We start from the raw sequence: 25,965 nt of genomic DNA on the forward strand, positions 1-25,965 counted from the left end.
CTGTCTGAGCTCTGCAGCCAGTTATGGGCACCTCATGCTTTTCATTTTTGATGACTGCTCGTGTTCATGTGACATTCCAAAGCTCTCTTTTAATCACTTTACTTAAAATCCTGGCTTTGGGCTGCCCTCCTGAGTGGCTTCGCCATAAGAAACAGTGACGAACGTGAGACTTTGTGGGTTTATTAAAACGACATCTGGAGAAAATAGAGAGAATCGGAGCGACTGGGACGCTCCAGTTACATTAGAGTTAATCTAGCAGTGTTATGTGGTGGACCACAGTGTCCCGAAGACACTTATTTTATATGACTTTTATTTTGATGTTCTTTCCTTTGCACGTCGTTGATCCTCGTGCTGGCGACAGAAACCACAGCACATTAGAACCCCAGCAGAACATCATTCTGCATCCGTGCACGCTCATGCTTCCTTTTAACACATGCACGTACCATTAGGGTGCCATATATCTGTGATAAATTTCATTTTGGGTGGCCTGAGGGGGTAGTCTTTGGGAAACGTCAGATGAGCTTTGAACACGCCACCTTCGCTGTGAACAGAACCATCAGAGATACAGATTTATCCCAAACCCCACATCCAAAACATTTATCCTCAGGGAAAGTATTGGTTAGAGACTTACTACAGTGTGTCTGGAGGCCCGATGATCATCACTTCCCATCTGTAGAGATCGTTATCCCTGATCAAGCCTGCTGAAAATCCATCCACTGGGCTTTTGTTCAGTTCTACACACAAAACCATTCAGAGATCATCTGCTAACGTCAAAGCAAGTAACGGGCCTAGAACATGCGAAAGGCAAGTGTACAGGTGCCAGCTGAGCTCCACGTGTGCAGAACCACTATCAGATCATCTCCCGGTGCAAGAAGGAAGCTAAGGAACACTGAAAGACGACTCCCAGGCTGCCACTTCGGTGCAGGTGTGGCCAAACTAAGGAACGGACTGGTGAAGGAGGCATGAAGGCCCGGCGTTCAGGAGGGGGTCCGTGCTCACGGCTGTGTAGTTCGGTCCTGGGATGATGCTGCTGGGCCCTGAGCTCCTCCTGGGTCAAGACCGAACCAAGTGCGACAGCCGATGGATGCTTGTTAGCGGCCGACCCTTTTCCCAGGACAGAACCGAACCAAAGACCTCCGAGAAGGACCGGTGACCGCTCCCAGGTTGGGAAGAGATCCCTCCGGGAAAGCATCCTTCGGTCCTCACCCGTCACAGAGCCAGATGTTGTAGATATGGAGGTGTGTAGAGGCCTTACGCAAGACTGGACCACAAGTGACAGGAGTTGACCAGCATGTGATCTCAGGTCCCTTTGATTTGGAGTACTGGTCTGTGGATTCTGATCCCAGTCCACAGTGGCTGGATCATTTAAATAGTTTAGTGATCATTCCTAGACTGTTTAACCCAAACTACCTTACAACTGGACGACTTAATTCAACAAGATCCGGGTCCCTTTTTGCATTTATATACTGTTAGTCTCCTGTTTGATACTTAGCCTTGAGAAAGATGAGGAGAATACAGAGAGAAGTAGCGAAACACGTCCCCGAACCGTCCAACGGTACCGAACATATCAGTTAAACGTGCAGGTTCGTGCTACACGCACCCGGTCACCGGGGATCTCTGGACGCTTATGTGATTAATGTCTGTTTTTAGAAAATGACAAGTGAAGAGAACCATGCGGCACCGCTGTCACGGAGCGTTAATGGCCAAGAAAACAATTTGCGCCAGGTTCGAATCCCACATAATCTGGGCTGGATGGCCACATTGGTAAACAACATTCATTACCTGTGAGCTGTCTCCTGAGTAACAGCGCTGACCGCGGCTCTGTCATATCGTAGCCAATGCAGCGCAGCGGTGGTCAAGTGTAATATTTAAGATATGTTTGATATAATTGAATTTTACGTTCGCCACTCTGCACTTCGCCTCCGCTATTTTCCGTTTACCGTCCTCATCATTCTTCTTCGTCGCCTCCTTCCGCAGTAGCTGCGTCTTCTTCGTTAGTATTTAACTGCAGCGTTTAACCATTCCACCGCGGCTTTTCCGCCCCCTAGAGGAAGGTAAATTCATAGCGGTTTATCACCGATCAATACGTTTCTCTAACAATAAGGGGTCACCGTGTTTCTTGAAAATGCAATACGTGTCACGCTGAAGATTATTGACTTATTAAAAGACCGTATTTTACTCTTTTTTCTTTCAAAATTTAGATGAATGGAAGAGGAGAGCAAGAAACCTGAAAGTTCTCAAGTAAAGTACCTAAAGTAAGAAGTATTGAAAAGTATTCTGTGACTATACTGAAGCACTTGAGTACATGTATTGTTCTTTCTTAAGGAGACAGTGTCAGTGTCTTCCTCGTACGTATACATAACTTGTGGTCCGGGACATAGAGGGCTGTGTGGAGACATGTGACCGAGCTAGAGGAGGTGGCCCATTACTAACTAAATATCTCTACAGGCACAATTGAGCTGAACCTTGTTTGAGCTCATTCACAGCACAAACAAGCATGACTGGAAACATGGAGTAAACTCAGAAAACACCGCAAGGACCCAACAAGTAGGGAGCACATTTTAAGTTGAAAACTGAAGGACTGATCATTTGTGTCAAATCGATAGTCGATAGATAAAGCTGTGCAGTTATTGCTGTTGTTTCATACAGTGGCTCTTAGTTAACCAGTCGGTGTCTGCAGTCGACCTTTGTTTAGCTGAATCTTCATCTCAAGCTGTTTGTTCATGCGCTCCTTTCCTGTTTCACCCTCGTCTGTGCAACAGTCCACTCTTACGTTGTTACAATCGTTGCTTCGTGGTGTCACGTTGCCTCAAACTAAATGAACTAATTCCCATGAAACTCTTAGCGTTTCTCTGCTCCAGTTTCAGGAGAAGAGAGTGTGATCACCATGTCAGATGAGCCAGCGTCTCCGGCTCAGATGAGCCTCGAGAGTCCCCATTATGGCTCCTTGCAGAACAGCCGCGCAGCACTGACGCCCGAGGCCGGGCAGCAATGGGCTGCATCCCCCGCAGCGCATACGTGGCCATGGCTGTCTCTGCTACGTCAACTTGGTCAACTATATTGAACGATACACAATAGCAGGTACATGTTGGGGTCTCGTGTGTGTGTGTGTGTGTGCAACATGCAGCATGAATGCTTGTGCTGTACAATCTAACCTGCTCATTCCCAAACAGGCGTCCTCCCCAACATTCAAGCATACTTTCATCTCAGTGATGGCACGGCTGCTCTGCTCCAGACAGGTGCCACGTTAGCTCTAAAATCTGTTGAAATGTGGCAGCAAATGCCTCCTCGGAGATGCCGTGAGGTTATTAATGATGCGTGCTTGCAGTCTTCATTTGCAGTTTCTTACTCTTGGCTCCTGTCTTTGGTTATCTCGGCGACCGCTACAACAGGAAGTACATCATGATTGCGGGTTTGATTATGTGGACCTTAACATCCTTCTGCTGCTCTTTCATCACAGAGTCGGTAAGAGAAAAAACATGCAGCAACTTTTCTGTGCTGCAGTGAGAACATTCCACCTTCTAGACGCTGCAGGGCTAAAGTGTATATAAATACTTATATAGACACATATCTATCCCAAAGTAAATATGGAGTCTGCTAGCAAATGCGTCTGACTTGTTTGGCTTAAGCTGCTTATTGCTGTGTCATCCTGCTCGTCAGTATTTCTGGGCCCTGATGCTGCTGCGGGCCTTGGTCGGGATAGGAGAAGCCAGTTACACCACCATCGCTCCCACCCTCATCGCAGACCTCTTTACTGGGGCTCGGAGGAGCATCATGATCTGTGCCTTCTACATCCTGATCCCCGTGGGAAGGTTACACGTCCTCCGAATGATGAAATTCACACGATAATGTCGCATTCAAGTCAAATAATACAGACAATTTCTTTTATCAACACATATTTTCCTTCCTGGAATGAATAGAACTCGGGAAATTCTGCTTCTGTTCAGTTCTGGCTCACATTTTGGTGTTTATGTCTTAAATATAAAGTGGCCACGTATCCACTGTGATACTAGAGAAGAGCAGATTTCCTAAGCAGAACTGACGCAACCATGGTAGCGGCGAAAAGTTCAGCCTCAGGAAATGTATGTAAGAGCATGGTGGACAGAGTTATTACTACTTTATTACAGGAGGAAACAGAAGCACGTACTGTAGATGTGAATATGTTTAAAGGCTCTGGAGGGTGATAACGTAGCCGACCTTTAGCACATACAGACGACAGGTCGCTAGGTCAGCTGGCATCAATACACAGTCATAGAAAGGATTTTATTTAGCATTGTTTGTGTTTTCAGTGGTCTCGGGTTCATAATCGGAGCAGGAGTTGCCTCTCAAACAGGAGACTGGCACTGGGCTTTCAGGGTAAGGGCAGCTTCAGCGTCACGTTAGCTAATAATCTTAGCTAATACGCGGTGTCACGCCTCTTTCTGTTCCTTGTACCGTCAGATTAATCCCATCTTTGGTTTGGTGGGCATCGCCTTGTTGTTCTTCTTCTGCCCCAACCCCCCACGAGGCGCTGCTGAAACCCAGGGAGAGGGTCCGGCAGCAGAGCTCTTACCTGGAGGACGTCAAGTACCTCCTGAAAATGTGGGACAGGGAGAACTCATCCTAGTCGTTGAACTGTTTCACTCATTTACGTGATCTCTCCCAGTTCCCTCATTTTGTTCCATATTTGAAGCGTTTCAGTGATATTTCTGCCCCTCTGACGCTAGAAAAAGTTACATGTGGTCCACACTGGGGATCACAGCTTCGACCTTCAACCTGGGGGCCCTGGCGTTCTGGATGCCCACCTTCCTGAGCAGAGCTCGGGTCTTTCAGGGGCTGCACTGCCAGGACGGGTCCTGCCTGTCCACAGACAGGTGCTCATCTGCACGTCTTCCTTCACAAATGCAAACCTTTATTAAGTCGCCTCTCCTCTGGGTACAGTTACGGGTTCGGAGTGGTGACCATAGTGACGGGGGTTCTGGGCGGCTCTATTGGGACTCTTTTATCACGCTCATTTAGGGACAGGCTGCCGCACGTGGATCCTCTCATCTGTGCCGTAGGCCTGCTGGCATCTGTCCCCTGCCTCATCGCCTCCATATTTACAGCATCGACAAGCATCGCCACAGCTTATGTGAGAGGAACGCGTCTGTCGAGCTCAAATCTGCTGCTTCCTGTCAGGCCCGCGATGAACTGATGACTGATATGAGGACGCTGCACCAGATAAAGATGATGCTAGCGCACAGCAAGCCTGGGGAGTAAACTCTGAAGAGTCTGTAACCAGCATTTAGGGGTTTGGTGCCTTGCTCAGGGGTCAGCTTGCTCACTCAGTCATCCGTCCCTCACATGTCAATGTGTTGCTCCAAGGAAATAGGCCTAAATACATATGAAGCAAAGCAGAATAACAGCAACTGATCGGCGTCAACGCCCTTTTTTTTCCAGGTCTTTGCTTTTTTAGGGCAAGCACTGGTTGCAATGAACTGGGCCGTCATGGCCGACATCCTGCTGGTGAGTTCTCCTGCCTAAACCCCAATATGAACCATTGCTGAGGGACGTTGTGGTAAGAAGGTGTCACTTCTGGCTCCAGTACATTGTGATACCGAACAGGCGGTCCACAGCTGAAGCCCTCCAGGTCATGTTCATCCACCTCCTGGGCGACTGCGGGAGTCCCTACATCGTCGGAGCGGTGAGATGTTCTTTGGGCTTGACCTCTCCGTGGGTCCGAGGGTATTAATGCTGTCCCCACACCCGCATCGGCAGATCTCTGACGCCATTTATAGCTCGAACCCGGAGACGTCGGCCTGGAGCTTCCACAGTCTGCAGTACAGCATCACCATCTGTCCAGCTGTTGGCTTCATCGGTGGACTGTTTTACCTCGTCGCCGCCTTCTACATTAACGACGACCGCAAGGCCGTGCTGCAGTTCCTTGAAGGTAGATTTGCTGCGCAGCTTTAGGAATCCAGTTAAATGGCACCAGCCAAGCTAACGACACCTGTTGGCACATAGATGGGACCCATCATGGTTGTTATGGTGTCCGCTCTGATGTGCATCATCACTAACTACACACCTCTTCACTTTACCGTGTGTGTGTGTGTGTGTGTGTGTGTGTGTGTGGTGTGTGTGTGTGTGTGTGTGTGGTTGAACCAGCTGTGCATCCTTCACCACCGATGGATTCTACAGTGGAGCCTTCAGTGGACCAGAGCATCCAGAAGACATAAAAGATGGATTATTGTCAGTGTGCTGGTTGTTCTGGTTGTTCTGGTTGTACTGGTTGTCATGGTGACTGTAATGATGACACAGCATTAAAGGATCTACAATCCACTGTGTGTAACGTAGTTGTTGATGTCTGTCCGCTAGGTGGTGCTGCTGCTGCATTTCTGTAAAATATACCGTCTGCATTATTTGACTTAAATCCCCTGTCAAAAGTATCTAATTCCACATCCTTCCGGGGCAAACAGGCGCAACGTTGATTTTAGGTCCTAACAGAAATGTAGAAAATTTAAGATTGTGGAATAAATAATAAACGTTGTCAGCTTTCAGACATGTGCGTTACACTACATCGCCTTCCTGCTCTTTAGCCAACAAACCATGAGCCAAGTGGGAGTGAATGTAAATAGAGAATAATCGTGGCCTGAGGGTCACAGCATGGATGCAACCTTTACTGTGGTCGGCAGGGGGCGCTGTCACCGAAGCTCTGGCAGATGGAAACCCCCTGCAGCATGTGGCTAAAGGCAGGTAAAGGAGGTCGATCATGTTGTTGCTGAGACGTTTGGCATCAACACCTGGATTTAACCTGATTGTAGCATCAAACATGAGGAAACAGAGAGTCTCACCTGTTCTTTCACCTGATAATTCCCAGAGTTCTGGGGCCCGTCGGGCTCCTCTCACTGTTGTCTGAGTGATGGTGTCACAGCCCACCTCTGACACTCAAACTCTATTTAAGTGAACTTCAGACACTCTCCGTTGTGAGTGCAGGTCCGTGACCTCCTCTGAGGTCAGGGAAGGCCACATTCATCATCGTCCCCCAGCTCAGAAGGAAGGAACGGGACACAAAGACAACACCGCTCTGCCTCTGGGAGCTCCCTTCTGCTGCCTGTCAGAGTGGCTCTTGCTGGTTTCATGTCTGGACTGGAGCAGAGTTCAAAGGTCAAGGTTATGCAGGAGCTGAGCTGCACCAGCCGCCTGTTAAGGCCACTTATTTAAACCCACCCGAGGTCCAATCAGCTCTTCAGGGGCGGTCCTGGAGACGGTCCTGAGAGGAAGGCTCAACTCTATGGACCCAGTATCTTCAGGGGTCTCCACCCAGCTGCTCCGGGGGGCCTCCTCAGAAAACACCCACAGCTCGAGTGGATCCACAGTCCAACATTAGTGTCAACAACAGACACGTTGAGGACACGTGTCCCTCCCTCATTCATCCCGCTGTTGTTTATTTGGAAAAAAACAACTTCAGATTGCCTTTGGTTCAAATAAAGTTCTTGTTAACCTTTTGCTTAGCGTTGGGGCCGAAGACGCCCCCTAGCTGTGGTATAAGCTTCAATATTTACTCATTTAGAACGTAGGACACAGCTTTGAGCTGTAAATCACTCCACTCACAGCCCTACTGGTGGCAAATATAGATGTTCCCTCCATCATGACCGAGAGAACGTAAAAAGGAACATACGCTGCATGAGGGAATCCGTTCAATCATCTTGTTTGTTGTCTGGAGATGTGAACTTGGTCGAAACATTCCAGCGGCATCGGCCACCAAATATTTCCTTGACGTTAACAAATGAGCGCAGGGGTTCAAAGATGCCAAACCATTGTTGAGGCGTTAACGACCTTCTTGTGGAATTCGCTGGGATTTCCTTTTGTTTTTGAACATTCTGGGCCCCAGCCTTGTTTTTTTCCAGACATTATGTGACTAATCAGTTTGTTAAAGGAGTAAATTGACACGCACCGGGCAAAACAATGCACAGGCATTGCTGAAAGGTATGTGGAAAACATTCTGGAGGTAACAGTTTCGACCTGCAATTAAAACACAATGGGCATTGTGAGCAGCGCTTGGAGCACTTTATCGGCATAACCTCTTGGTTTCCCCTGTCCAGCCTGCTGTACAGGAAAACTGTCACAATGGCTAATAATTGTGCGATCAATGAGGGAGCTGAAGGCAGCGAGTGGATACAGTCAGTGTTTTATTTGGGGGAGCGTGAAACAGTCACACAGACGTGGATGACTGGAACCCTGGACTGGTCAGGAGTCAATCAGGATGCTACATGAACTCACTGAGAGCTGGAAACGGCTCATTTACGTCACAAAATATTAGCAGGAGCTCAGGAAGATAACTTATCTTTTTTGTTTGGTATTCAGCCCTTCCAGCGATCAGCCGCAGCGCCATGATAAGACGAGTCAAACCACATTTGGTGCATCTGGTGGAAGTTGTACTTTCCGCTTTATCATCAGTAACTGCTGCTGGGCATGACATCATGAGAGGAAGAGCCCCCCTCCACCCACTGATCATCTCTGCTTAGGACAGTTGCATCATAGCTCTTCACACTTATTTGATATTTTTCATAGAAGCAGAGGGGCGTTGGTCCCCTGGACGCTTGGTGTTTTGGTGTTGTCCAGTGTGGTGTGAAAGAACAAAAGTGACCAATGACACAGCTGAAGGGGGGTCAGAGAGGAGGTGACAGGAAAGTGCACACGTGCAACATCTGAGGACACAAAAATGCATGAAGTCACACAGATGAGAGGGCTAGCCCTCAGTGGTAACAGGGTTAGTGCTAACCCTAGCCCTAATCATACCCTAACAATCCCAACCAACCGTAACCTAACAACCCTAGTGTCGAAACATGTGAAAATCTGAATGCTGCTTCAGATTGAACCAACTCTAACCTTAACCAACCCTAACCAACCCCAAACCTAAACCGAACCAACCCTAGCCCTAATCAACCCTGAGAACCATAACCAACCCTAACAACCCTAAACCAACATTAACCCCTAACCAACCCTAACAACCCTAACCAACCCTAACTCCTAACAACCCTAACCAACCCTAACTCCTAACCAACCCTAACAACCCTAACTCTAACCAACCCTAGCACTAACCAACCCTAACAACCCTAACCAACCCTAACCACCCTAACCAACCGTAACCCTAACAACCCTAGTGTCTAAACATGTGAAAATCTGAATACTGCTTCAGATTGAACCAACACTAACCTTAACCAACCCTAACCAACCCCAAACCTAACTCTAACCAACCCTAACCACCCTAACCAACCCTAGCCCTAATCAACCCTGAGAACCATAACCAACCCTAACAACCCTAACCAACCCTAACCCCTAACCAACCCTAACAACCCTAACCAACCCTAACTCCTAACAACCCTAACCAACCCTAACAACCCTAACTCTAACCAACCCTAGCCCTAACCAACCCTAACAACCCTAACCACCCTAACCAACCCTGACCCTAACCAACCCTAACTCCTAACCAACCTAACCCTAACCAACCCTAACCACTAACCAACCCTAACTCTAACCAACCCTAGCCCTAACCAACCCTAACCACCCTAACCACCCCTGACCTATGCAAATGTCCGTGAGTGGATCAGGGAATACAAATGTGGGCAGAGTGGGAATGCAGCCATGTGTGTGGGGAGTCCTGGAAGGCCACATGCACATTCTGCTCCGTGTATTAGCGTTCCGGCTTCAGAGGTTTTGCCGGCCGCTGGCCTGGAGAGAGCGATTCCACAGACAGGCAATTATGGAGAGCCAGCAACCTATAAATATGAGCGTTGCCCAGATCTGGCCTCCCGGCAGCCACGGAACGGCTCCGATTCCTCCAATTAGGCTTCTCCCATTTAGGAAAAAGGAGGAAACAAACATGTCAGGCAGGGAGACAATGAGCGCTCGCCGGCCCTCAAAGATCCAAGAATGTAACTTGTCAAATGAATAATTACTAGTCTTGTCTGCGCCCATGAAGTCTATATTGGGATGATGTCCAAATCGGCCCAGATTGCTGCGCTCCTCAGCTGCTCCGCTGCAGGACGCTCGGTGTCCCGAGGCTGCGGCGGAGCAGAGGAGGGGCCGGTGCCAGGCCAGAGGTCAGGAGGTCAACAGAGGACAGGGGAGGGCGGAATGGCCACACCTCAAGGCTGAGCGAGGCCTCCACAGTCACGGCTCCACAAACAAACGCGTGAGAGACGTGGGGTGGTCCCATTAGAGAGCGCAGGATGTCCCACTGTCCCAACGCTCTTGTCCTTTTAGTTTCCTGTCTACAATAAACTAGAACACACATGCGCGTTAAATCCATAGAAAGGGCCCAAACAATAAATGTGTTTGATGCTTGTTTTTTCCCAAAGCTAACAACTGGGAATTCAATTCGCTGTGGCTCTTTAATGAACTGGGGGAAAACTGGGCCACCGGTTGTCGTACAGGAAAGGGACGAGTGGTTGGAAGTGTAGCGGACTGAGACACGAAAGGCTCGTCCTGTGCTCGTCAGAACCCCTCGACATGTGTGGAGGGACGCTGACAGAGGTTAAGAGCAGGAGCGGCACGTGTCGCTGGACATTTAAACTTCACTGACAGCCACAGACAGACAGCCACAGACAGACTGCCACAGAAACAGGCCTTATCGTCAGGCAGAAGCTGGGCCCGGCGATTACGGGGTTATCTCCCATCCTGCACTGGAAGCATGGCCCCAAGCTGCGGCAGGAAGGAAGGCTGGGCAGTGGCCTCGCAGCAGAGCCCTGCCGGAGACAGATCCAGGTTCACTGGGCCATTCTGGAGCACGCAGGATCCCACAGACATGAGCCGCATATAAACACCCCCCAAATAAAGAGGGGAGGTGCAGGAGCAGGAGCAGGACGGCTGTTTTACTGGGGCTCCTTCCCAGGACGCTTCCACACCAGGCCACAGGCTGACGTGGCACCTTTCTCTGATCCTGCCCCCGCCGCTCCCGTATTCCAGTGCAGCATTAGGAAAACAATTCCCGCATCACTCGATTGTTTCCTGTCCTTCCTGTTTGCATCCAGCGGTTCCAGCCCAAGGCTTTGAAAGGACACACTGGTCCACAAACCCCCCCCCCCTCCTGGGGCGAGGAGGCTCGGTTTTCTCCTGTAAATTCGACCCACCAATATTTCGTGTCACCCTCAGCGATCTTCTCCATCCATCGACTCGCTGCTTCTCCGCAGCAGAGGGGGTTCTCAGGAGCCACGACGGGCGGATGGAAGCAGCCGATTGTCTCGATCTTCTGGTAGCCGAGCGGAATGAACGTCCCCCTCCTGTGTTTACGCTGCAGCCAGCAGGAAGGCCGAGAGCAGGAGTGACGTAGCACAGCTCCGTGCTGGTGCTGCCCGGCTGCTCTCAGGGACACCTGACTTCAGCCTCTCACAGATTGGGGGTGTTTCCCATTTCCAGGAGCAGCTCCGGGTGAATGCTGTTCCTCACGGAGGGACGGGTTTCTACCATCAAAACCCTGAATTAACGTGTGCAAAAATCTGCTTTATCTCCATTAGAGGCGTCGCCATGGGTTTACACAGCTTCACACTTAAATTAACTTGTATTAGCTCACTTCCTGAAATAAAGCAGGTCCGTTTGTCCTCTTTACGGTTGGTGCCCATCGCACAGGGCACTGATTTCCTTTTATTTTGATGACCAATTCTTTCTGTACGCTGCTAAAGATGAACGAGCGTGTTGATTGTGACACGTGGCTTCCAGTCGGCCCAAATGGAGGTTCTGTATGAGGCAAGCAGCAGCGGGATTGCGCCCCTGTGTCGGCTCTGCGCTGCTTCTCCTAACCTAATTAAAATGGGCTCACTGTTGTGGGGGCTTTTATTTGCTGCCCTCTCTGTTTCTGTAGCACCTTTGATAATCCCATCCGTCTCGGTAAACTTTGATCACACGTCCGGACACACCGGTATGATCGGGGCTCATGAAGGCATATTGAAGACATTCCTAAACCAGGGCCAGTGTTTGCAGCTGCGGGCGCGCGCGTGTGCAGCACAATTGACCTCATATACGACTGCCAGATTTCTGCGAAGAAAAACGGACAAACATACGCACAATTAACCACCTCTGGCTCGTCCACAAACAAGGCCGAGGCGTTGTCATCCGCGCACGCTCATATCCCGCACGCAGGATCAGGTGCGGGTGCTGCGGGACTGCGTGGGGGGCGGGGCTTAGCCCGTCCGGGCCACGCCCCCCGCGCTCCAGCTCCAGCTTCAATGAGAAAAGCGAGGAGCGCACAGCCCGTCCGTCAGCAGCGCACTGCTGGGAACAATGAGCCGTCCAGTCTGAGGCTGCGCTTTCAAACACCTCGAGGACAACAGCTCCACTGAATCCCGCACCCAGCACCAGCAGGAGGCCACCGCCGAGCCCGGATACCCGCTCAACTCTTCTCCACCTTCAGGTTCTCTTTTCCATCTCCCACCGCCTGCGCTGGAGCTTTCGTGCCAGAAAATGTGCGTGGAGAGCGATGGATGCGAGATGGAAGGCTGCAGCAGTTCGGATGAGGTGCGCACGCTCTCGGGCAGCATGAGCCCCGGACTGAAATCCAACCCGGACCTTCACCCGTGCAAGCCGGGCCAGAAATTCCGCGCCGCGCTGCTCAGATGCCGCTCACCCACCGCCGCCGCCGGAATCCTCAGTTTTGGGAACGTCCTCAATTACATGGATAGATACACAGTAGCAGGTAAGACCTCTGTCTCTGCCGTGCTGCATCGGGAGCTCGAGGGGAGCTTTGTGCCGGTTTCCTCTCGGAGGGGGTGTGAGGGGAGAGTCCGCGCATTAATTGCCTGTTCAGCGCTCACCTCGGCGCAGACGGGCGGAACAATGGGCTCGGCCAAACGCACTGGACAATCTGCCAAAACCTCAAGTCTGACCGGTGCTGTCTCCGCGTTTCCCCTCGTAGTTTATCCTGTTGAACAGCCCACGGTTCAGACTATTAGAAATACGTGATTAAGATTCAATTGAGGCGATTTCGGACACGAGCCAACAAGGGAAAATTCGGACATCGATCAGTGGCAGCGAGCCCAGCGTCTCGTCCCCTGGTGTGATTTGGCGTGCGCCTCATTTGGTTCGCCCCGTGTTTGTGAGTGAAAGAAGAGGGAGATTATGAGGGAAGAATCAGCCATGTCATTAGCGGGAGAGATGGAGGGGAATGGGCAGCACGGTGACTGCAGCAGCCCTGCGCTCTCAGGCCCCATCAACTATCCGCCATTTCTTCACCTCAGCCGAATCAAGTGCAGAATGACGCGCACATAGAAACCAAGGATCGACCAGATTGTGAGCAGTGCACGGTCCTTTCATTTTATCAATAGGTTAACGTAGATCTAATCAAAATATTGGGCTCACCCTACATTATGTTCACTCAAGTCCAGTTTTTAGTTTAAGGAACTCGATTCTTCAGCTCTTCTTTTGATCAGCTATCACCCATTGTTGTCACAATTGGTGGATCAGCTTAAAACGACTTCACTCAGCCACTGGCAGTTGTGCTTTGTGTTATTTGGGACTCCTAAACCGGGGTGGTGAAAGGGTTAAAATAATGCTGCAACACGGAGCTGGAGGGAAGCCGTGGAGAGAGAGAGGGCTCTTCTGTTCAGAGACACGCAGCCCTGCTTAAAGAGCCTTATTTGAGTAGGACAGAAGTGTCAAAGAAAATTGCTACACTTAATCAGCATTGCCTCTGCTAATACTGCTAGCGTGAGGGTGTGTAGGATTTCACGCCGCGGCCTCTGGGGAGTCAAAAAAGAGCAGTATGTACACTCAAGTAGCTCCACGCCCGAGGCTCCAGGTCCAGTCTGTCAACTCTAAATTTGAGTCGAGCTGCAGAGCCTCGGGCGAGCGCAAGGATCGTTATCAGAGGGAAGGCCGAGCTGCAGAAGCCACACCGAGAATTCGCTCCCGTCCTGTATCTAAGGCAGCATATCCAGGCAACACTCAAATAGCTGCAGCCTCGCTTTTAGCCGCGCACGAGTCCGTCTCCGTGTTTGGGATTTGATCTGCTGTCTCCGTCGGAGGAAGCCCTCATTGAGAGGTGGCACCAGCACGGGGGGGGGGGCGGGGAGTGAGTACAAGTGTTCCCCTCCAACACACACATTTTACCATTTCCTCCGGTTGTATGCCAGTGGGGGGGGGGGTGGATGCAGCTTTGAGCTTGAGCAATGGTCCAGCACCGTCCTGACCCCCCCCCCCCCCTTCTGACCAGCATCCACTCGAGCTGAACGTCAAAAAGGTCTTTGTACCGGCAGCCGTTTACAGTAGTGTGCAGCTGACTGCAGCATTGTCACGGAGGACAGAGGGTGACCACGCCAGACACCGGCCCATTCTGCTGCACCATCATCACACACACACACAACACACACCACACACAGAGTCCCAGTTTGGACGCACGTCCTCCAGCGAGGTCTCCTCCTGCACCTCTCTAAGGGTCCCGTCACCGTCTAAGATGAATCTAATCGACTAATACGTGAACGCGCTGATGTTTCCGTCTCCTCCCGCCGACACTCTGGCGAGTCCCTTTAGAACGTCTGCTCCTCTCTCACAACGCGTCCTCCAGCCCAGCTCGTCTGAGCCGGGGAAGGTAAGACCTCTGCGGTGACGCGAATCGGGATTCATCAATCGCTTGCCGTGCGAAGGGGCGCAGAAGAGACTGTGATCATGCTGGTTGCTAAGGGGGACGAGGGGTGAGCAACAGTTGAGTGGGACCTCGGGCCTCAGCTGTTCAGCTGCTGGGCCTGACCTGACCCGGGCTGCTCTCTTCAGATGCCTGCGGGTGTTTTTATGACCGTCTGTGATGCAGAGGAGGTGTGTGTGAGGGAATGAACGAGGAGCAGAGCTGGAAGAGTCGCCATTTATTCCTAAATTTGGTTTTTAATTTAATTGGTGGTGGCTTTGAAACCTTAAATCCTATTTTTTGGTCTCCCTGAAGCCCCAGAGAGTCCCAGACAGCCCAAGCTCCTCGACGGCTTATGGTAAAGGAAGGATTAAGAGCTGTTTTTTTATGAGAATATGCGCGGCAGACACTCAGCACTTAACCTTATTTGCTGGGGAGGTGAGTAAACCCTGGTGTGTGTTAATTCCAGCCGCCCCCCCTCCCCCTCCCGTGTGCACCCACCTCTAAGCTTGAAAAAGCGGTAATGTCTGCAGGCTAATCTGCCATCAAGAAATGACAGGACCTGCAGATTAGAGGTCCTGCAGACAGTTTATCAAGTTCCTGTCTGTTTGGGGGGGGGGGGTCCCGTCCCATTGGACAGTGGCAGCACCCTCGCATGCGAACTTTGACACCTCAGACACGGATGACTGTGTGGTAATAACCAGCCATAATCTTCTTAAGGGAAGCTCATTGTGATGCACCATCAATCCAGTCTGACAGCCCGACTGGGCAGGGTTCATTCCCAGTCCTGTACTTTACCCAGGGTGAGTGTCCGGGGGCCTGAGGCACAGCGGGGAGGGTGCAATCCTGCCTGTCCCCACTGGGTCTCAGCGCTCAGGTACGGAGCCACGCCGGCCCAAAAGCAGCAGCAGCCATGAGGACTCGCATCTTCCTTCTTTTGGTGGCGCTTCTTCCCTGCAATGAGACGCTGCTTTAGATTAGCGGAACTTCGTGGGCTGCAGAATGGAACCGGCTCAGCAGCTTTCAGAAGAACCTGTGTAACTGTGAGAATGGTTTTTCTCCGTGTGCTACATCAGACAGCAGGGGAGCAGGCGGGCTCCTTCCAGACAGGGTTCCCACAGATGTGCTGCGATTCTCTTTAGGTCCACGTCCTGGTGGACCACTTCACCACTGTGAGAAAACAGTCTGTGTGTTCTTTAGGCTCCGAGTGAGCCCACGTCTGTAATAGTAACAGGCAGAATTAGACAGACTTCCTTCTTCTGCCAGAGCAGCTTCTTTCATGTGGCCACACCACATTTTACCACCGAGCAGACGCGTTTCCCCTCATACAAGTCTTCACCCCATGACCCTGCAGAACCAGCCATGATCCATCATTTCTAACCCTGCCGGGTCTCATTTTCCTGGTCGCTTCTTCCTCTTCTCTCTGTAGCTCATTTATTCAGGAAATCCCCCAAGACCTCTTTTTTTATGTGCGCTCAAATGTCCACATTCTTGGAGGCGGCTTTTTGTTCGGCAATCTAAAGGTTCCTTTCAATATCGGAGCAAAGTGGGGTTGTAAGAACGCACTTTTAGTCAAGTGAACTAAGTTGTACCGCGGTTCATGTAGTCATGTGACCTGAGGGTGAGACAGGTGTGGAGGCCGTGAGACACATGAGACGGGTTACTGATTAGAGTACTGGCAGGGTTAACCTTTAGCTCCACGCAGGTACAGTGAAGCTAACGTTGCTAAGGCAGTAATGAGATCAAACCTCTATCCATTATCTGTGTTTGCAGTGTCAACACACAGTGTCTTTCTTTATCAGGTAAACCCTTAACAGGCTCTTATCTTTCAACTTCCAGCGCTTTGAGGAGGTGTGAAAGACAGCAGCGCTCACACAAGCTGCCTGTTGCTGCTGGAGATGTGAGCGTGATGGCCGCCTGATAGTCACTGACCTCCTCCTCTGTCATCAGAGGAGTGTGTGTTTCTGTACCCTCCATGTCTCCATTAGCTCCAGGATCACAGCCCTCCGTATCTGCTCTGAACTTTGGAGTTCCATTTGTAGCGTGCCTCCGTGATGTGCTGCGTCCTGCCTGAAAAAAGGAGGCGAATTGCACCATGTTGAGTTCTTTGCTGTCAAACAAGGATGGATCTCTGTTTTAAAAAAGTGATAGGGAAAAAATGTAGTTTGTGCACTCCCTATTCCGTCCTATCTGGTTATCACGGCAAATTTGAGATAGGAAATGTTCTCGACGGCCGTGTTTGTGGAAAGGAAAACATGTTCAGGTGTTGGGTGTTTCTGCGCCGCAGCGGCGCAGCATTGGAGCAGGGGAACGCGCAGCATTCTGAAGAGCAAAAACCTGTTTTGGACGCAGACGTCTGACCTTTCCACTCCTCAGACTGCGCATTTCCCTTTTCCTCCACACACTGTTTCAACACAAACACCAGGAGAGGAAAAACAAAGCTGCGGGTTTAAATGTCATGCATGTTTCGTTTGGAATGCAGCAGCAGCTGGGATCATTCCAGGCGATGCACCTACCGTGTCGGAGATTCCTCTGACACCTTCGGTCTTCTGGAGACGAGCGGATCCCGGATCGAGCCGCGGCCTCAGGCAGCCATATTAGCTCCCAGCTCCTGCAGGCTCCCTCCGCTGTGGTACTGTAAGGTGCAGAGCTCAGCTGGGGGGTGCTGGAGGCCTTTGTGAGCCCAGTCTGGGTCTGACCAGGATCCAGTGGGTCTGCGGGCCTCCTCACACGGTCTGTCGTCAGATCTGTGTGTCAGCACATGAGGAAAGGCCAAAAACAAAGAAAGGCAACCTCTGGACACCCCTTTTATCGTAGATCTCTCAGGTGTTCCCAGATGTTTCTCTAATTAAGAACCTTATTGGAACCACTAATTTCCAATTTTACTGAGCAGTTTAAGTGCTTTCTTTCAATTAGTTCTGCCTCATTCGTCTGTGTGACTTGTGGGGCGCACATAAACGGCCTATTTCGGGCCGCGCTATTAAAACCAGGCGGGCGATTCACACGATCTGGCGTTCCCGTGTTTCTGCCCTGCACCACAATGGTCGGCTCCACCGCGACGCCTTGCTGGTTGATCCCAGCATTCTTCTTGCCTCTTCAGCGCGTTTACTGATCCGTGTTCACATTTATTTGCTGCCAGCCGCTCGCCACTTCAAGCCTGACTCCAAGTTGATTGCACATGTGTATCCGTGACACCACTGGACTGAACGGGCGGCTGGGGCTTATTCTTCCCGTAGCTTCAGCCGGACTCGTGTTGTCAATCAGGGTTTAACGCTTCATGCGCGTTTTTAAAACGTGTGTTTAAGACCCGGAGGCTGCTGTAGTCAGTGAGCTCAGCTGTCTTTTGATGAATGGATGGTATGTGGACAAAGTGGCTCAGAAACAATACCAGACATGTTCCCAAGCGTTCCCACACTGAAGAAATAATGCCCTTACACCGCTAGCCTAAGCATTTAAGTCATGTAAAACACGTTTAGCAGCATACGTCACTGATCAAGGAGCCAATTTTCTCATGTCTGACTTCATTTTTACAGGTTTATGAAATCAATGAGACTGTTTTGCAGATTCTATTGATGAGTTGGATATTTCTCGGAAGTGTCCTGCCTTTAGCTGGTGTGTCACCGTGGCAACAGGCATTTCTGCACACCTGCTGTAGCCGGAGCGGTGCTGGATAAGGGAAGACCTCTGTAGATGGAAACAAAAAGCATGTTTAGGAGCCGTTGTCATTAACGAGCAGATGCGTTGAGGCGTAGCTCACGGTGTGGACGGTACTTCTACTCAGCTGATAATAATTGGTGAGGCTAATGATGGAGACGGACCCTGAAGCCTTTAGTGGAGCCTCAATCTGCAGCCTGTGGCTGCGCTACTGCTGCTAAATTGAGCTGAAATGAGTAAAAAGAAATCTCCAGCACTTCTCTTCTCGCGGTGCCCTCGTGGGTATTGGGCACGCTGTCTCTTCTTCAACGAAGCAGCGCCGGGTCCGGACAGAGCTTTGACAGCCTGCGGAACATCTTGTCTTCATGCTTACAGCTCGCGCTGAGAGACTGAGGCGGATGTGGACGAGTCGGCTGTCAGGCCAGTTTACCAAACAGCGCCGCGTTCGCGGCGGCGTAAGTGCTCAAGCGGCAGTATTTCGGTCATTAACGTGCTAATTACAGAAGTCTCGTTCGATTGCAAGATTATGACAGTCAGTTTTGTCCCTCAGCGTGAAGTTTTAATGCGCTCACAGCAGATTCCTGTCAAACCACGGCAATGAAGCGAGAGAGGAGATAAAAGGTCATTTAGAAGCGAGCGCAGCATGGCCATAATCCTTACTGCTGTTATGTAAAATAAGCACCCAGATTACTGACGGTGACGCGTTCCCGCCGGATCATCCTCCCGTTTCATAGTTAAAGACGACGAATAATGTTGTTTGTGTGTCCCAACGTTGGGTTTTTGACCTCCGTGGGCCATTTTCCTGCCAGTTTTCAGAGGTCGGAGCTCGGCGTCAGAGGATCCCACGCAGGTTCCTCGGCGTCCTGGAGCGAGCTGGAGCTCAGCTGGTTGTTATTGCTGAGAGGTGGCGGCGTGAACCAGAAGCACGTGCTGGAGAAGCCCGGACGGTCTCATCGCAGCACAAATAGCTTCGCTGAGCCCGACTGCCTCGGGCCCAGCACGTCTAAAGCACCGTCTCACACGAACAAGCCTGGCCTGTATTAGTGATGAGCTATAGGTTGAGTCTGCTCCGCCCATGCTTCACCAATGCTTCTTGTCTACCGCCATCAAATATTTAGCAGCCTCCGGCTGGACCTAATGCAACCGCCGCCCTTCAGGCTTTTGATTAGGGAGAGAAAATTAGGCTTGAATAAAACAAAAAGCCTCATGAATCAAACCTGCTGCCTGCGCGTTTGCTTCGCAGGTCACACATTTGGAAGATTAGAAAGCTGTTAGAAGTTCTAGAGTGCTGCTGTAACGTATTCATCCTCACGCAACCGACGGCCGGGATGGTTTTAATCTCATTATATCAGAATCACCGCTGACAAACGTTCAGCTCAAATCTGCGAACAAATGTAGGATTATTGGATGGGCTGGGATGTTGTGCAGTTGTGCAGTTCTTATCTGGCATGTTGGAAAAATGATGTTTAAATGCCTAAAAGGATGTTTGGGCCTCCTCCAGGTTAGGAGGTAACTGATTAAATCATCTCCACTAATTAGTGTTGCTGCTGAAGAACCCTCAACCTCATTAAAGTCAAGCAAAACATGCGACTATCAGACCAGTCGTGTCCGGAATGGCGTTAACTGCGGATCCCGGTTGAAATTGTGTGGATTATCTGGACCCGAACTTCCCGACTAGGATCGGGAACAGCCCGGTCTCCCGGGTTTTCCCTAACCCTAACCCGTCTCCGAGCTCCGGAGCCCTCCCGTGCTGTTTCCCAGACATCTGCAGCACGTTTCCTTCGGCGCGGCAGGGGAAAAGGAAGTGGAATGGAAAAAAAAAATCACTCCTCCTCCCACTGCGGCCACACGGCAAGGGAGGAGAGCAGCCGGCCGGGAGCCCACCGGCCACAGTCGGGCATATTTGTGGTCAGCTTTCTCCTCGCTGCAGTCTGAGGCGCTCGGCGGCGTGACTGGCCTCTGCTGTCACACACGTCCAGGCCCAAACACAATGAGAAGGAAGAAACACACTTTTCTCCTCCTCCGTTGGGCCCGTCAGCCCATCGTTCACAACGCAGACTGTTTATACGGCTTCAGAGGAAAAGGGACGACCCCCGTTCCAGGAACGGAGAAGGATCTGGCCGCATCAGCAGAGCGGTTCACCGCTGCTCCTCACGCTCCCACCAGCTCCAACGCACGCACGCACCACAACCATGGGCTGAAACCAGAGGAGGGGCTGATGGATCAACAATGAAACATGTGCTTAAATTCAGCTGGCCCCATTTTTTACTCATCAACGGGCTCCTGTCTCCTCCGGGCCGCTCTCTCCCTGAACTGGATCAGTCTTTCAGCCTAGTTCTCCACAGCAGAAATAGAAGCAGCGTCGATGGGGATTATAGGACGAGGTCTGTTCGTCTTGAGCGTGGACGTGTGGCGCTAGCGTCGTTGCCGTGTGTCGTAGGGTGGGGAGGTGGTCACACAAGCAGCGCGATGGCCGTGCAAACACAGCCCGACTGTCCCAGGTCGAAGACAGCCGCCGCCGCCGCACCGTTGTGTGGCGTTGAAGCTGTGAGAGCAACATTTACATCTGCAAACTGTGGCCTTAGTCACTTCCTCTCAGGACACCTTGAAATAGTGGTAGGTTAAATAGGTTCAAATTAAAAGCACCGTCACCGCAGCCCCCCCCCCCCCCATCCCCCCCTTACACATACACACACACACACACTCTGTATTTAGAAAGCAGAAGCAAGGTTCAGGAGCCTCGTGCACTGACTCACAACATATGAAATGGAAGGAGCCTGTGAGTGTGAGCTAACACACTAATGTCTGTCTCCATGACAACATTACCCATGTGAAGTCACCTCGGACTGGATGGGTAACAAAAGCAGCATTAGTGCACAACAGTCAACAGCTCCTCCAAACTTGTTCATCGTGGTTTGTTAGTACAAACTCAGGGAGTGTACAGTGGTGTGTGTGAGTGTGTGTGCATATGTGTGTGTGTCAGAGGGAGTGTGCATTGTTGTTGATGGTGCTGTCAGGATCATCCACATTCTTGTGACGTCTCCTGCCTGACATCATGCCCAGATGAGCACAGACCCCTGCAGGTTCATGGATGAGCCTCCTCGTGGATCACTTGATGGAGACGAATGAGCCGAAACGCCGCTCGAATGGGAACTATCGGCGTGGCGGCTCAGCCAGCGCGCAGGCGCCACTATTGGGCAAAGGCTGAGTTCCTTTGTGGGTGCTTGACCTTTATCTCCTTTAGTGCCTCTGCAGCAGCAGCAGCAGCAGCAGCAGCAGCATCATTAGCGTTAGCATTAGCAGCAACAGCTGCCAGCCCGGGGGAGGACGGTGATACCTTATCATGACAGACATTTTTGAAGAGTCCAATAAGGCTCAAATATGAAAGACGGCCGAGTTTGAAAGGCATCGAGCAGAGTAAAGATGATAGTTGTGATAGGCTGTTACACAAACAAAGAGCTGCTGCTCTCTGTAATCCCCCACAGATTAACACACTTCATTACACAGATCAGTGCACATGAACCCAGTAAAATAAACAGCCACGCTTGGACACAACGTCCACACGCAGGACAGCGGCCTCACGCAGCCAGTGTTCTTAGTACACTGCAGCAGGATTTCCTCGCACAGCTGCTGCAGCGCGATCCGATGGTTTGTGCCGCTCTGCTTTTCTAATCTTTCGCTGCCGTTTTATTTACATTTTGCCAAGTCTACCTTTATTAATTGTCTGGTAACTGTAGACGGGTGTGGCTCGCACAAATACAGGCTCTGTCCAGGAGGGACGCTCCACCATCTGGCATAGGAATCCCCCTCCCAGCAGGCTGAGTGTGTGTGTGTGTGTGTGTGTGTGTGTGTGTAATGTGAAGGAGTCCTTCCAGGATAATTAGGGTACAGCTGCGGTTGTTCAGGACCCTGTTAAACACCACCATCGCTGTTTGACAACCCTGACAGAGGGGCACGTTACAGTCACACTCAGGGCTCCTGACAAGGCCATTTACATTAGTGTGTGTGTGTGTGTGTGTGTGTGTGTGCTATGCTGTAGTGGAATGCTTGAGAGGCCAGACGTGTTGATTTTTTCCGTCCATCTTATGTTCCGTCCTTCGCCTGCGTTGGCTCCATTGAGGTCTGACCTGATCAGCTCCTCCCATAAAACGATTCTGTGGAGTGTCAAAGGTTCTGGGTGTGAGCCGGAACATTCCAGACCGCTGAAGACCTTCCTGGGCTTCAGGTGGGAACCCTGAAGCTGCAGCATCAGGAACCACAAACGGAGGCGTGGGACAGGAATGCTGTCGTAGCGTCAGGCATGAGAGCAGGTGCTTGGACTCAGGTGACAGGAATTCCACGTATGTCTCTGCAGGTTGACGTGCACCTGCCTGTGAGGTGCACTGTCACGCTGCGTCTCTGTCTGTCTCTGTCCATGTCTCTGTCCATCTCCATGTCTCTGTCCTGGCCTGATGAAACTCCTTTCCAGTCCAAATGAGTCCTTTTGTTACATGTTTGTTTTTGAATGTGGTTTTCATGGTTTAAGTGTTTTAGTGCACTAAAATCTGACCTATAAAGGCTCAGGGTCAGATCTCAGGTCCAGGACTCAGGTCCAGGACTCAGGTCCAGGGCTCAGGTCCAGGGCTCAGGTCCAGGGCTCAGGTCCAAGGCTCAGGTCAGGGCCGACCCAGCCTGAGCAGGCTGCTCTGCACAGCCCTGTTTTACACCTCTGTCACGCAGCAGGTGCCGGCGCACTTTAAGAGGACCCTGGAATCATGGGTCCAGTGTGAGGTTCTGCCATGGGAGCAGATCAGATCTTGGCGTCTCCCTCACATACAGGCGGCACCCTCACATACAGGCGGCACCCTCACATACAGGCGGCTAAAGTTATGCTACTGCTGTAGGTTCATGTGACCTCACACCGGTTACTGTGGTTACTATGGCGACGTGGCTCTGCAGAGCGTCTTAGACAGGAACCAGTGGGAGACGGGTTTCGGCGTTGTTTATTTGTTTATTTGTGTTGCCATTTTCACTTCTGTTGGCGTTCAACGCTGTGTTGGAGCCAGAGAGCACTTCCCTCCCTGCCAGGACGTTAGTGAATGATGGCCTTAGATGGGATCCCCAGATCAGATCTCCTAATGATCCTGAAGGACTGTGATCCAGGAGGAACCTGTTCAACATCTCCCTCTCTCTGTGTTTGCAGGTGTTGTTCAAGACATCCAGCGGCATTACGGAGTAACGGACAGCGGGATCGGGGCTGCTGCAAACAGGGTGAGAGAGCCTCACCTCCTCACAGGGGCAACAGCAGCGGGTCACAGAGAGGAAGAGCCGTCAGGAGGCAGGCGGCGGTCCTCCCGAGAGCGTGCACAGCACCCACAAGCCTGGCAGCAGTGGCGCTCAGGGCCGGGCTTCCTGCTCCACCCCAGTGAATTCAGCTCTTAGGGAGATACCTTGCACAGGAGCCTCTCTTGCTGCAGCAACACACCGACACACAACGTGCATTGAGGGAGCGCAGGCGGGTTTGTGTGTGTGTGTGGGGGGGGGGGGAACACAGCCCAGTGTTTCCCACCCTGGCTCGATGCTCGCAGCCCCACTTTAGCCCAGCTGGGTCGTACACAGGCGACAGAAATACCTCCAGTGTTGCAACGTGGCTGTGCGTGGACACACACACACACACACTTGTTGAGATGACGGGTGTGTGTGTGTGTGGTGAGCCGCCCTGTGCAGCTGATCCCAGCTGATCAGGTTAACAGCAGAACTAGTTGGTTTGACCGGTCTCTCTCGGCCCGTCGGTGTCCTGGAGCTGTTGGCCCCGGAGTCACACCAGCCTGAGGAATGCTGGGTGTCCAGCCTGGAGGCCATGAGAGGGCGGACGCACACAGGGAGCTGAGGTGTGAACGGAGGTTAGCAGGCTGACGTAATGGCGGTGCTGCGAGAGCCTCTCTCAGGTTTCGGATGTGTTTACAACGTGCGCGTATGTGTTTCTGGAGCCGCCCCACCAGCCTGCTGCGCCTGTCTCTGGGGGGAACAATCCCGGCCTCTATGGGCACCTGCGTGTGCGTGCATCCGGGCCTGCTTCTGTCCTGGCAGCGCTGATCCTCCTGGAAGCACAAACTTGTGCAGCCGAGGTTTCTTCTCTGTCACTGCTCACGAGCCACCCTGACATCCCAGAACGCCACCAAGGAGGCTGTCATCTGTGAGTGCATTAAATGTGAGGAGCTCTCTCCACAAACATGCACGTGGAAATCACAGGTGTCGATCAGGGACGGGGGGGGGGGCTGCTGGTCTCACCTGAGCTCAGCACACCTGTCACACTCTGCTCCCACCTGGACATGACAAACTCCCCCCAGGCTCCAACTAAGTGGCAGCGACTGAAAAGGAACCTACCTGAGGGCACAGAAGGGTTAATGGAAAGGGTGGGTGGGGGGGGGGGGGGGGGCTGGATGGTGTTACCTTTGGTTGGAGGGGACGTGGACTGAAATCAGAGAAAAGATTCTGCTAAATGTTGGAGAAAAAAGGAGAAAAAAACCTCTGGTTGGGATTATTGAGAAGGAGCTGTGGTTAAATGTGGAGCAGCCCCTCTGGAGCATCCCGCTGGGGCAGCAGGTCGGCTGTCGTGCACACCTAAATTGGCTACATGTCCGTGAATTACGTGCGCTGCAACAGGCGTGAAGCAGTGGAAGCAGCAGAAACTGCAAACTGAAGCTGCATTCTTCTACTCCAGCCCATAATTCAGAGTTATCGGGGCGTCAGGCTGATGTATGGAGGCTCAGCGGCTTTAATAAGGAGCCGGCGCTGAAACAGCTCGCAGCCTGTCTGTACCCCGCTCAGCGTGTCTGCCCACCTTCTCCGAAACATGACACCCACACACACACATGCACCCACACACACGCCCCCCAGTGCTCCAGACTGGGTATCAGAGCTGGGAGGAATGGGGCCACAGGTGCTGGGCGAGACGTGGAGCTGGAGCGCTGTAAAACAGGAGGCTGGGATGTTGTTGGCTGGTCCTCAGGTGCGCGTGGTGGCGTGCTGCAGCTCCATGGCTGCTGTCAATCAACGCCTCCCTCTGTGGAGCCGTGGCGCCCTGCACCTCCCGGACAGTCGATCCACCCCGAGTGCTTGATCAGCTGTCCGGACCCTCACAGCTGCTCCTGTTCTGTCTCTCCCCCTCCTCAGTCAGTCAGTCAGTCAGCCAGTCAGCCAGTCAGTCAGTCAGTCAGTCAGCCAGTCAGCCAGTCAGTCAGTCAGTCAGTCAGTCAGTCAGTCAGTCAGTCAGCCAGTCAGTCAGCCAGTCAGTCAGTCAGTCAGTCAGTCAGTCAGTCAGTCAGTCAGTCTGTCTGTCTGTCTGTCCGTCCCTCCCTCCCTCCCTCCCCCAGTGGTTTGGTGGCAGCTCTTGCTCTCTTAGTGTCTCTCACTCCCATTGGCACCTTACAGGAGTTTGAAGAGACAGTGAGGATGGGGGACAGGTGGACAGGGGGGACGGGGGGGACACTGGTGGCTTCCTCCCTGGTCTGTGCAGCACTGCTGTGAGTCTGCTCCGCTTTTGATTCCCCAAACCAAATAACGTTCATCCTACCCTCCTGCTGCTGGGACCAGAATAGAACACTGACCTGATGACATCGCTCACTGTGTGTGTGTGTGTGTGTGTGTGTGTGTGTGTGTGGTGTGCGTGTGTGTGTGTGTGCACGCACGCGCGCATGCTTCTCCATTTCAGGCTTTTTTATAGGCCACGTCTCAGAGGAGGGCAGCTGCTGAGCGAT

The 25,965-nt window shown here is 51.8% G+C and overlaps 3 protein-coding genes and 1 long non-coding RNA gene across 5 annotated transcripts in view; 3 read left to right on the plus strand and 1 right to left on the minus strand.

Moving 5' to 3' along the window:
• Positions 1–215: 215 nt before the first annotated feature.
• Positions 216–1,995, minus strand: LOC115252689 (ubiquitin-conjugating enzyme E2 G1-like). Its single transcript, XM_029848587.1, has 4 exons — positions 1,783–1,995; positions 632–734; positions 444–541; positions 216–351 (listed from the first exon to the last, which is right to left on the minus strand). Exons 1-4 carry the CDS (start codon positions 1,826–1,828, stop codon positions 299–301), a joined length of 300 nt encoding a protein of 99 aa, XP_029704447.1. The 5' UTR covers positions 1,829–1,995; the 3' UTR covers positions 216–298.
• A 186-nt stretch (positions 1,996–2,181) lies between these two features.
• LOC115252696 (uncharacterized) lies at positions 2,182–3,000 on the plus strand. The gene is made up of 3 exons (XR_003891017.1): positions 2,182–2,255; positions 2,449–2,547; positions 2,862–3,000. It is a non-coding gene; the product is annotated as an uncharacterized lncRNA (long non-coding RNA).
• Positions 3,001–3,035: 35 nt separating this feature from the next.
• Positions 3,036–6,302, plus strand: LOC115246526 (protein spinster homolog 3-like; the record flags this gene model as incomplete). The annotated part of the gene is given in 13 exon segments (XM_029848636.1): positions 3,036–3,081; positions 3,174–3,239; positions 3,329–3,465; positions 3,661–3,812; positions 4,290–4,356; positions 4,441–4,533; positions 4,535–4,581; positions 4,707–4,853; positions 4,921–5,110; positions 5,419–5,484; positions 5,564–5,662; positions 5,737–5,908; positions 6,124–6,302. Coding segments are annotated over 13 exon segments (1,353 nt in total), but the record flags the coding sequence as incomplete, so codon positions are not given.
• A 6,084-nt stretch (positions 6,303–12,386) lies between these two features.
• LOC101075093 (protein spinster homolog 2) overlaps positions 12,387–25,965 on the plus strand; it is a 34,254-nt gene continuing 20,675 nt past the window's right edge. For both annotated transcript variants that reach the window (XM_029848565.1, XM_029848564.1), the window contains exons 1-2: positions 12,387–12,649; positions 23,409–23,475. The gene's annotated coding sequence lies outside the window, so the exon portion shown is untranslated. The remainder of the gene's footprint in view (positions 12,650–23,408; positions 23,476–25,965) is intronic.

Source organism: Takifugu rubripes, chromosome 15 (genome assembly GCF_901000725.2).
Source record: "Takifugu rubripes chromosome 15, fTakRub1.2, whole genome shotgun sequence".
Taxonomy (NCBI): Eukaryota; Metazoa; Chordata; class Actinopteri; order Tetraodontiformes; family Tetraodontidae; genus Takifugu; species Takifugu rubripes.

What these genes read in the sequence shown, in the direction of transcription:
- LOC115252689 (XM_029848587.1), bottom strand. Translation starts at nt 1,828, where the DNA reads ATGACAGAGCCGCGGTCAGCGCTGTTACTCAGGAGACAGCTCACAG. An exon ending in GGGCCTCCAGACACACTGTA is followed by an intron (nt 542 to 631) that starts GTAAGTCTCTAA and finishes TTCTGTTCACAG; the next exon opens with CGAAGGTGGCGTGTTCAAAG. An exon ending in AGATATATGGCACCCTAATG is followed by an intron (nt 352 to 443) that starts GTACGTGCATGT and finishes TTCTGTCGCCAG; the next exon opens with CACGAGGATCAACGACGTGC.